At 48.3% G+C, this 12,279-nt stretch overlaps 1 protein-coding gene across 1 annotated transcript in view; it reads right to left on the bottom strand.

The window, feature by feature from the left end:
• The window catches only part of Cdhr3 (cadherin related family member 3), a 58,964-nt gene that overhangs the window by 27,681 nt on the left and 19,004 nt on the right, over positions 1–12,279 (bottom strand). The window contains exons 5-8 of the mRNA XM_041658686.1: positions 10,911–11,005; positions 10,154–10,258; positions 7,445–7,593; positions 4,598–4,787 (exon numbers count right to left, since the gene is read on the bottom strand). Of these exons, the coding sequence (XP_041514620.1) occupies positions 4,598–4,787; positions 7,445–7,593; positions 10,154–10,258; positions 10,911–11,005 (539 nt within the window). The remainder of the gene's footprint in view (positions 1–4,597; positions 4,788–7,444; positions 7,594–10,153; positions 10,259–10,910; positions 11,006–12,279) is intronic.

The raw sequence follows: 12,279 nt of genomic DNA, 5'->3' as shown, positions 1-12,279 counted from the left end.
GACCCAGGCTGCAGTGGAAAAAACAAGCTGCTCCCATCCTTGTCCTGCTCTTGACTGGGGCCAGTATTGCCTGGGCGACAGTCATAGGAACTTTAGTCCTCACAATCAGTGATAAAAACTTGAGAAAATTGACTGAACAAGTGGACGAGGACAAGAGGCCTCAAGTCAAGACTAGAGAAGCAAGCAGACTCCGTAGCTGAAGTGGCTTACATCTTCTCTTGATGAAATGGAGAGGATTATGTATGACTTTAGGGGAAATCTGCTGTTTCTATCCCGACCAATTATGTTTAATTATAGAAAACTTTGCCATGTCCAGGGAGAACCTCAAAGAAAGGGGAAAAGGGAGGCATAGATCAGATAATTGGCTATCAGTCTTTGGTCACCTGGTCACCAAGGCTGATCACCTTACTGTCAGAATTAGCCAGACCGTGATTCTTAACCCGATTGGGCTAACAGAGGGACCCTACATCCTCAACTGCACTACTCATGCCATAGAACCAGTGGGGAACGTGATGGGGGAAGACAGTGCAGAGGTTCCTCCATCTTGTATTCTTGCTGAGGCCATCCCAGGTTTAACTGGAATCTGGTCTCCTTGAAGAAGAACCCCGTGGGAACCTACCCAACTCTATTCTTGGAACCCAGGGTCAGGATGTCCTAGCTAACTTACCTTAGCGTCTGCTAAGACTGCTTTACTTCTGGGAAGCCCTCGAGATGCCGGATGTGGAGTCTGCTTTTAAAAGCCCCGTGTTCTGGACACTTGGGGTTCCACCCAGGTTCCTAAGCGCTTGGGTGTGGTCCTAGACGCTAGAATAGAGACTTCCAATTGTCTGTACACTATGCCTGAGTGAGCTCCCCATAACACCATCAATAATATAATTTTATCTAAACCATGGATGTTTGTGGAGCATTGATTAAAGTACTGCGGATCTGGTAGAGAGGGTCGTCTGAGCAATTCAGGATCCTGGTACCAGAGTGCACAGTTCTGTCTGTCTGTCTGTTTGTCTGTCTGCCCCCTCCCTCTGTGTGTGTGTGTGTGTGTGTGTGCGCGCGCGCGCGTGCATGCATGTGCTGCTGAAGATCTAACCCAGGGCCTGTTGCACGTTAGGCAATCACCGTAAGCTACATCAACAGTTTTGACACGCTCTTTTCATTTTTCCCCAACACTTGATATCCCCCCCTTTTTCTTGTTTCTTGGAAAGCCACTCCCCCTCATTTGTCAATCCCTGCCTCTAAGGAAAGCTGCTTTTCTCCTTCACAGCCAACAGAAGACTGAGGCCCTCACCGCAAAGGTGGCTTGCCCAGCAGCTTTCTGGATCCGCCTCCTGTTCATGAACAGCTTGCAAAGCAGTTCCAGCCAAGGGCTAGACAATTTACAGCCTGACCAGAGACCATCTCGCCGCCTTCGATGCCTCCACTGGAGCCCTGGGCCCATCCATCATCAATCTGGGAACGCCGCAGCCTCCCGGTGCAAAGATGGGGGCGTCTGAAAGGACCTCCTTCTCCAGGCTGTCCTGCCCCACCCACCCACAGCCTCTGAGCCTCCAGCTACCACGCAGCTGCTCTTCATGAATGCTGGCACCCAGCCCTCCCACCCTCCAGCCCATCTGTAGACGCGTCAAGACACAGTGCTCTAGTGTAAATGTCAGAGACTATGTGGTTCCTTTCTCCTTGTCCTGGGGTTTTGTTTGGCTTTTATGCTTGGGGTTGTGATGGCTGGGATGGAGAATGGATGAAGGATGGGATGGCAGATACACGGACAGGGCTTTCAGTACCACAGGTCTGTATGTTCGGGCGTCGTGGACATGCAGGCTGAGCTCTTGAAGATTTCCACTTTAGAGCTCAAAGGAAGGAGCCTCTCAAGGACCCACCTCACTTACAATTCCTCTCAGCCTTCAACAGCCCTCCCCCGCCCCCCACAGAAGTTATCATCTTTGGAGAAGCCTGGAGGTGGCGACTGCATTATTTAGAATTATCTTCAGACATGAATATAATTAGCACAGTTACTGGCTTCGTGTGATGGACTTCGGGGCTAATTTAGAGAGAAAATCAAGAGCAGGACTCTCTGTGGGCTTGCCTGGACTGGAGGACCGGCGACATTCGAAATGTGATTTCACTGGGTAATTTGCCCTACCACCTCAGGGGACTTTAGACCACAGAAGCCAGAACATTCGATGAACAGATACGAGCAAAGGAGAAAACAAACAAAGAGACTTGAGACAGCACAGTCTGCTCCAGACACTGATACCCCTCCGTGTGCAGTAACAAAGAGCCTGAAGATTTGGGATAAAGAGACGTTTCCAGGACTTACTGGGGCGGCTGCAGAGGGCCAGCATTAATGGAGATTTCCAAGGGACGTGAGTGGTTCAGCAGAGCTCTGCTCCATCTACAGGGCCATTCCGGTAGCAGATGGGGTTTAGACTGTGCCTGTGGTGTTGTGAAAGTCACATCCTAACTGTCTGTGGCACCCATCCCTGCCCATCAAAGAGACTGAGCATCTGGAATGCACAAGTTTGGATAGCAGTCTACAACATGGTCCAGCCTGTGACTGCGTCAACCAGGACTCAGCAAGAAGTAGATGGCAGATAAGGATGATTCTAGATTTAGTAAAGAGATGATTACAAAGGGGTGGGTGTATTGGTGTGTGTAGGAATTGCAAGGCCGACACATCTCTCGGGGTTAATAAGAGTGGAGCAGTCAGTTGTGGTGGTGCACACCCTTAATCCCAGCACTCGGGAGGCAGATCTCTGTGAGTTCAAGGCCAACCTGATCTACAGAGTTACACAGAGAAAGCGGGGGGGAGAAAAACAGAATTGAGCATCCTTGCTACAAGAGACTGGAAAGTACCAGTGGAGAGAGAAGACCCTAAAACTGAAACTGAGGGCCAGAGAGTGCTGTGCGCAGAGGGATGCCTTACAGGGACGGACCCTTTAGAAGGTGAAAGAAGGCTGACTTCCAGGGAATAGGGCAAGGTGCATGGTGGATCTGGGATGTGTTAGAACAGACTCGAAGTCGTCACACTGACCCTCGAACACTGAGCAGAGCAGGCAAGCGGTAGAAGTCGGGAGCTGCTCATAACCATAACACGTGAACTTGACAGCTATCGCTCACCCGGGATGGTCTTTGTCTGGGACTCTTCATCTTTTGCATGGCCATGCTCTGTACTGGGTCTGTTCAAAGCCACCTGGAGCAAACTTGAAAACCCAGTCAAGACAACCCAAGAGCCTTTGTCTATAGGGTCATCAACACAGAGATCAGTTCTGATTTCCAGCCCTACCTTGGACGCGGGACTCAGCCCACAAAGGTCATTGCTAATGCACACCCCACCCCAACACTGCCCCCATTCAGACTTCCAAAGACTGGCTAACATGAAAACCACAGACCTGAAGCTATTGTGGACAAATTCCCAATCTTGTGGCTTTTGTCAAAACAGCAAAAAAAGACAATACTATGGTTTAAGAAAAAGAAAGCATAGTAACCCAGAATCAAAAAGGACTTTGTGGGGCTGAAGAGATGGTCAGCATGTACGAGCAGTTTGCTGCTCCTCCAGAGGACCTGGGTTCATCTCCTAACACCTCTGCGGATCATAACTAACTCTCCATAACTCCAGTTCTGGGGGATCTGATGCCCTTTTCTGAGTTCTACAGGCACCAAATATACATGCAGTACACAGACATGTATGCAGGTCAAATACTAACACACATAAAATAAAAATAAGTCATTATTAGAGGACTTTATTTTAAAATTATTGTGAATTAATTAGAGTCAAAGAGCAATACATACACACATACACGCACACACACTCCCATATATATATATATATATATATATACATACATACACGCACACACACCCATATATATATATATACATACACACATACACACACACCCATATATATATACATACACACATACACGCACACACCCACCCATATATATACATACACACATACACACACACCCATATATATATACATACACACATACATGCACACACCCACCCATGTATATATACATACACACATACACACACCCATATATATACATACACACATACACGCACACACACCCATATATATATACATACACATATACACGCGCACACACACACCCATATATATATACATATATAAAATAATTCATGTCCCACATGCATCTGTATTTCCCTCTCATTTATTAAGCTATGGAAGATGAATTAGATGCTTTCCTTTGCTTTACCCCAGTACTTAGTTTGGTTTATTCATATTATTTACTATGGGTATCTCTGGGAGATCCTCGTTAGCAATCCTGACTCCATTACAACCACTAACAGCACTTTCTCACCTCTGCGGGCAATAAATAAAGACAAGACACAGTCCAGAGAGGACCCTTGGTGCCAAAGGGATGAAATGAAAATTAACTGTAAGCACACTTAGAAAGAGGAAAAGTAGTGAAGAGGGATGGAATGAAAGAGGAAGGGAAAAGAATAAGAAAAGACCTCTGAATAAAATGGGACACTCGAACCTGCTTGTCAAGAGTCATTTCCCTGATGCTATCCTAGGTCAGAGAAGCCAGAGATCGAGGGCCACCCAAGAGGTAACACATTTCAACACCAGTACCTGAAGGTGAGCTTGCTGCAGGTTGCAGGGTTGTCATTGATGTCTTCCACAGTGAAGGTTATCTGGATACGGTTCTCCTGACCCCCAGAGGGTCTGTCCCTCACCAGAACCTCCAGAGAAACGATGGGATTCTGTCTCAGTTCACCTGCATCTCGATCTAGCCTTTGGGCCACTTGGATTGTCCCAGTCACTAAGAAGGCAGAGGTTAGAGGTCAAATGAAGGACAAAGGCACAAGGAACATGGGGAGCACAGGAATGACGGTTCTAGAATGATGGCTGGTTTACCCTGGGTATAGCCTTATATAGACATGTCTTTCTGTAAAAGGATGTGTGCTTCTCTATTTGACATTATTGGACACCTGACCTGACCCTGCTGTCCAGGGTTGAGCCATGGGTACAGCACTGTCCACAGCTGACTGAACAGGTGGGTAACTGACTTCAATTATTGGAGAATCTGTTGCTAAGAAACACACTTTGAGAAGGAGTGAGGCTACCGCTGGAGCTACAAGTGAAAGCCCAGATCCTTGGGGCAGCACTGGCTCACACCCCTCCTCGGCCCTGATCACTTGACTCCTTCTGATGAGATGTGTCTCCCCTCTCCTCTGTTGCCCGTTCGCTTTTCTTCTTCTCTTCCTTTCCCCAGTTTCATGTTTAGCTTGATTTGCTTTCATTTTTATTACTTGGAACCAGTTTTAATATAAATACTCAAAAAAAGGGGGAGGCAAGAATTTAACTCTGAGACAGAGTGTCAGCCTGGCATGGAAAGCATCCTTGGTTCAATCCCCAGCACTAGTGTGTGTCTGCTGTGTGTGTGTGTGTGTGTCTGCTGTGTGTGTGTGTGCGCGCGCGCACGTACGTGCATGCATGGTTGTGTGCGTGCTTGTAAAGGTTAATTTTTGCAACACCAGAGTGAACAGAATTTTCACCTAAGATCATCTATCACTACACTCTTAGCTCTGTGAGGTTGTCAATATCAAAAGCTTTCAGAAGTTTCCAGACATAGATCCCAGGTGCTGGCTTTGCATGCTCATCACCAGGCTCAGACTAGGTGTACTCAAAAGCTTATAGGGCCAGTGATACCTGGTCTGGGATAGTCTGATGCTGGTTTCCACAAAGGCATTATTTAAAGTGAAGTCCAAAGGTCTGATGTGGCCTGGATAAATGGAGATGGGTTTGTATAGTGGCTAAGAGGACAGACTCTAGAATCATCTGGCGTGGACTTCCAAGTCCTTCTGTGAGCTGGGGCTCTTGGGAAAATTCACTGAACCTGTCTGTCTAGGTCTCCCTCAAGCCCTTGGTTTTCCTTTGTAAACCACGTTAGTGCGTTGGGTTGTGTAAGTGCCTGGGAAGGATACGTGCAGCTGCTCAGCATGACACCTAGTGAGGACAAAGTCTCAGTGAGGTGGCTGTTCCGGAGGAGAGGAAGCTCATGCTCTGCGCAGGCTGCTGGTGCAGGAACACGAGCGCCAATGATCTACCAACTTTGTCCAGTGCACCGCCATTAGCCACATGAAGCTGTTTAACCCCCAAATGGGGCCAGTCTGGACTGAGATGTGCTCAAAGTATAAAATACGCAAGCTTCCAAACAAAATAATATAAACTATCTCAACTGCTTTTAAATATCAATCATGCTGTAATTACAATATTTTGGATCTAAAGAGTGATTTTATTATTTATTTATTTACTTGTTTATTTTTCAGTTTTTCAAGACAGGGCTTTTCTCTGTAGCTCTGGAGCCTGTCCTGGAACTTACTCTGTAGACGAGGCTGTTCCAGAACTCACAGAGATCTGCCTGTCTTTGCTTCCCGAGTGTTGGGATTGAAGGCGTGCGCCACCACTGTCTGGCTGTAATTTCATTTTTTAATGCAACTACTGAAGACATTGACATTACACATCTGCCTTCACTTTATTTCATACCACTCTGCATCCTCAGAAATGTGTGCACAGGGCAGGAGATCAAGCATCTTTACAGGCGCCTTCCAGGGAGCGAGGGGGCTCACACAGAGCACCCTGAAATCTGAGGTAACAGGGGAAGCAGGGGGGCCTCTCTCCCCTCATTCTGTCCTCCCCAAGAGAAAGCCATCAGGCCTTCACTCGAGAGATTTGCCCAGAGATTGGTAAGTGTCACCATCTAGAAGGGCAGAGACATCGAACACCAGCTTTAGACACTTGGTTCCCCAATCATAATTACTCCTTTACTTTCTCATCAAATGGTATAGAAATTCAGTTTTCCAGACAGGACTAGTGGTTAATGTCTGTCACTCCAGTAAACAAGAAGCTTAAGCAGGAGGATTGTCCTGAGTTGGTTCATAGCAAATCATAGCTCAGACAGAGCAGCATACCAAGCCTTGCAGAAAAAAAAGGCACTGTGCAGTGGTGGCACACACCTTTAAATCTCAGCACTAAGGCAGATCTCTGAGTTCAAGGCCAGCCTGGTCCACAAAGCGAGTTCTAGGACAGCCAGGGCTACACAGAGAAACCTCGTCTCAAAATAAACAAAAAAAAATATAAAATACATTTCCCTTGTATCCTTTAGTCTTCATTTCCACATAGATGGAGATATATAAATTCTATTTATAGGGATTTCAATCTTAATCTTAATGGCAGTGAAGAAAAAAAAAATCACCCCCCTCCATAAAGGTGACAGGTGACCCAGCTAGCTGTTCACAGTCAGCCCTGCTCAGACGCCACGATCTTGGCTGGTTGCCTTTCATATATCCTTTCCCTGACAACGAAGGCTGAACATGGAGAGAACGGCAGGCCAAGTGCCAGAGAGGAAGACAGCATTACCAACCACTCCAGCAGCTGCATTAGCCGCTACAGGATAGGATGCTGTGGATGACTCACGCTGGTCTATGGCAAAGTAGCTGCTGATGGTAGTGATGCTGTAGAGGAGGTGGCCAGGAACGCCCTCGTCATCAGGATCCTCTGCCGTGATGTTTGCCACGATGGTTCCTGGACGCACTTCCTCTGGGATGGAGTATTCTCTCCTCGGGCTGGAACAAAAACACTGCAGACGTGGCTAATTTGCAGGGGAAGGGGAGGGTGCGGACTGGGCTGTAGGTATTTTGGGGTGTGCTAAATATAGCACCGCATTGCTTGAGTAGCATCAACATGCAGAGAACACAGCGGCTGAAAAGAGGGTGACTGGCGTCTGTATTTCCAAAGATCAAATCCTTGCGAGTGCAGAGGCGTGCCAGGCTGCTGCTTCTGCGGCAATTTACACAGGCACAGCCACTGACTACCTGCCTGATGCCCTCTATCTTTAACACCCCCTCACATAAAGATACAGCCACCCAGTCAGCGTCTCTCCTCCCCGTTTGTCTGGATCCTTTTAAAGAACCCATCCGGGAGCGACGTTCAGGACCGCAGGTTTCCTCACTGCGCATGACTCCACCCTGGGGAATCCAACCTGTGGAACCTGCCAGAAGCCCAATGCTGCCTATTCTAGCATCTCCGATTTTTGTTTATTTCTTCTTTTGCCCGCGGATACAACATTTCCACACCGAACGTGGGCATCTTTCCAGGTGGCGATCATCCCCAGGTTAGCTCTCTCAACTGAGGCGCCCCTGGCAGTCACACGGCCATGGCACTGTTCCCGAAGGGTTACTGTGTATAATAGAATTCCAAGGGCCCAACGTACCCACGTTTCTCAGACCCCCATGCGTTTGTAAAAGGCCAGTAGTGAGATCATTTCAGCGTGGCAGAGCCCTGTTTCCTAAGGTGCCATTTCCCCTTGTGGTCCCTCCTTGAAGCGAGACCTGGTCTCAGCTCTAAATGCTGCTCTCTCATGTCGAGGGCTCTGACCACTCTGCTGCCCCCACCTCATCACTGCTATCCCACAAGATGGACCAGAGGAAGCAGACACAAGACAGAGCCTGGGGCTGAACTCAAGAGAAGCACAAACAATCTGAACCCAGGCCTTCATCTTAGCGTACCCCATGGGCTATTCCCCAAGACCTGGGCTCAAACAGCATCCATGGGGGGTGGTCTCCCACCAAGTACCCCATTGTTGGGGAGGAGTAAGCTTGTTTTGCCTAAGAAGTCACTCCAGTGTGCGGGCCTCGCTGTCTGGTGTCCCACTGAGTGAGCCCTCATGGTCTCTTTCTCACTTGCCATCTCCCTTCTCAGAGTGTGAGACAGAAGTAGGCAGAGGCAGAGGAGACAGGGCCTTTCACAAACAAGGAGGCTTGGCTGGCTGGCCAGTGAACCCCAGATTTATCTGTCTCTGTCTCCCCAGCACTAGGGTTGTGAGTGTGCAAGCACACCTGGCTTTTCTGCGTGGGTTCTAGGGATTGAACACAGTGAGCACTTTATGTACGGAACCTATTTTCCAGCCCTCTTAAAATACGTTTGCAAGTGCTCCACCTTACTTTTATGCTTGTGGCTGTTTCAAATATTTTCATTCTATCATATACATATATAACATATATATAATATATAAATATGTAAATATATAGAAATAGATAAATGCAAATATATGATTACTAGATATAATACATAATATATTGTATGTAATAATAAATATTATATAAGTATATATGTATATGTGTATATATTGGTTATTTTTGAGACAGGGTTTCTCTATGTAGCCCTGGTTTTCCTGGAACTCACTCTGTAGACCAGGCTGACCTCAAACTCACAGAGATCTGCCTGCCTCTGTCTCCGGTGTGCTGGGATTAAAGGCATGCACCACCACTGCCCAGCTATTTTTAATAGTTTCAAAGGTCTATTTTATTATGCATATGTCTCTGTGTGTATGTAAACACGTGAGTGCAGGCGCCGGAGAAGGCTGGGAGAGAGTGTTCATCCCCTGGGACTGAAGTAATGGACCAGTGTGAGCTGCCCAGGGCAGGTGCTGGGTACGGAGAAACAGAACTCTAGACCTCCGTAAGAGCAATACGTCCTCTTAACCGCTGCGCCACCTTTCCAGCTCTAGTTTTGCTTTCATTGGACAAAAGATAACTGTGCCCTGCCTTTGGGTTTGGAGAGTAGCTTGTGCTGTAATTTGTTCGCAGCCATTAATGCTGCTGACCTCCGAGCACACGATGGCGCTGTTTCCCTGTGGCTGGGGCCTGTGCCCACTCAGGGTAGCAGAGAGCAAGGCGGCTCTGCAGGGCATCTGCCGCCTCTAATTCCCCTCTCACCTTCCTGAGAAATGTGGCAGCCACAGCAAAATGTCTTTCTGGGCTCACCAAGCCAAGAAGAAACTGCTACGCCAGCGGCCTTAAGATACCATCATGGGCTTCTAGGTTCTATTATTGACACTGGGAACGCTATTAACCAAGCCTTGTATTCATCTTCTGCGTTTGTACACGGACTCAGAGGGAGCACTGTGCTCAGCCGCTGCCCCTCTTTCCACCATGCCCGCAGTCCCATGGTGCATGTGAATAAATGTGGGGGGTCAGGAGGTGTGGCGAGCAAAGGGGGAAGAGGGGGCCAAGAGGCATGAAGGACCCTGGAGAGTTCTGTGTCTCATCTCTCGGCTAGGCCAGAGCAATCAGACAGCTATGGCAGCAGACTCTCTGAGCCCTGTCCTCGGGCCCTCGGGCCTACCTGGTAAAGCGTGGGATCTCGTCGTTGATGTTCACAATGGTCACCCGGAGCGCTGTGGAGGCGGTCAGGTTCCCGCTGTCTCTCACTCCCACGAGGAGACTGAAGCTGTCAGGGGAACATTCCAAGTGCAAGAGACAGGCTTGCTGACACAGCCACAGAGGAAGCAAACGCAGTGGAAGGAGGGAGGCGAGCGGGCCCCCTCTCCAGCCGCCTGCTTCTTAGGCACCTTCAAAGGCTACCGGGCTGCCTTCCAGCTCTGGCCAAGGGGCTCACTCCCTCATTCCTCATTCTGGAGTCAAAGCCAGCCAAGTCATATTCTCCGCATTACAATGTCCCTGCAATGGATCTTTTCTACTCTCCAGGAATTGAGGCTCCCATTTTAACTCATTCACTACACTAGACAAGGACTCCACCACAGAGCCACACCCTATCCCCAACAACCATTCCAGTCCTCTTGGCTCGTCTAGCTGGGAGCCTCCCCTGGCTTTCCCAAGGCCTGTGGCTTCCACCTCAAAGCCTGACTTCTCGTCATACACTCTGACTATCAGTGGTCCAGATGCTGCCCTCACGACCCTGTGCCCCCAGCTCTGGGCATGCCCTCCCCTACACCATGGTTTTGGCCCTGCTGAAGCTGAGGTCCTAGCCGCACCCCAGGCTGCGTGGGGACCCGCCACCTTGTGTTTGTGTCTGGCTATTCCTTTATTTTTCCTTGGGTTACACACAGTCATTCTCCAGGGAAGGTAGTTGGAAAGGTTACCTCTTGTGTCCTGCTTCAAAGTCCAGTTCTGTGGTAGAGAAGAGGGTGCCATCCGCAGACACCCTGAAGTTTTTTGAAGGAGAGATGAGGAAATACTGTAAAACAAGGGAAAGTCCGATGGTGTTTGTCAAGATAGCTTCCTTGCTTGGAGTATGGAGTCAAGGAAGCAAGAGAACGGAATGCAGAAGAAGGGCTGGAAACATGTTCTCATCCTCCCACTGCCAGTCACCCAGGGACCACACCCGTGGCTCCATGCTTTGCCATCAGGATGACGGAACGAGAAAGCACATTGTTAAACATGAAGGGCAACAAGAACATGGTTCATATCCCTTTACTGCAAAGGGCTCGTGGGTTAAAAGGTTTTACTCTTGCTTGCTAAGATGAGAGGTGGTGTATCCCCAAGGCCTTAGATGAGAGAGGATTAGTGGAGGGTTTGGAACCAGAACCACAGCCCCCAAAGCCTAGGATCAAAGACACACAGCCAATGTCTCCAACCAAAGACATGGTTTGTGGCCACTGCAGAGTTGCTAGGGCTAGAGAAGAGTGGCCAGAAAATAGATTAGAGTCTCCTCTGGAGCCAATATAGAGTCTTTAAACAAAGTCTGAGAAGCGTTTACTTTCTGTTTGTTGTGCAATAATCTCTTTCTAGTTGTAGCGATTATACTTTTACACAAAAATTGGGAAGACATAAAAACATTAAAAAGTGACTAACTGAAATCCGCATGTGATTTCTCATCATTTGGATGGATTCATTCCTGGTCTTTCTGTGCAAACACACACTTTCTAAAATCTCAAAATGATGTGCTCATCCAATGGCAGTCCTGTGTTCTTATTTCCGTCTCCTGTCAACTGTTTAGCTTCTGAGTCCAGAAGAGATCAAGTGTGGTCGGTGTGAGTTGCCCACAGATCCATGCTGTCACACAGATCGACCAGCCTTGTTAGCTAACGACAGCACAGTATTTTAGACATGGGGTTTACTTAACAACAACCTCTTAGTGTTCATTTATGGGTCTCCTGCCCAGTTGGGAAATGCCTGTGAGCTCTCCTCTGTGACCTTCTCTCAGGACTACATCCCCTGGCCCTTATAGACACACCTTTGCAAGCCCCTGCCATAGCTCCAGTTCTTTGCCTGAGCAGCAACAGGTTGGGTCGTAAGCTGCCCACACGCAGAGCAATCCTATGTCTTTGGGCTGAGTCCTCCCTGCAGGAAGTTCTCCTGTATCAGTAACCAGAGGCTCAAGCTGGGCACAATAGAAGAACAAGGTTTTAGGGACTTGTGGAGACCTTTACTATAAGCACCAGAGCCAGGGGTTCTCTGTGTGTGTCTTGTAAGGCTCTGGGAGACAAATCTACTTATCTGGTTCTAAGC

This window comes from Microtus oregoni, unplaced genomic scaffold (assembly GCF_018167655.1).
Source record: "Microtus oregoni isolate MIOR12 unplaced genomic scaffold, Mior012 000009F_ref0000495, whole genome shotgun sequence".
Lineage (NCBI taxonomy): Eukaryota > Metazoa > Chordata > Mammalia > Rodentia > Cricetidae > Microtus > Microtus oregoni.
This window is presented reverse-complemented; position numbering and strand designations above follow the sequence as displayed.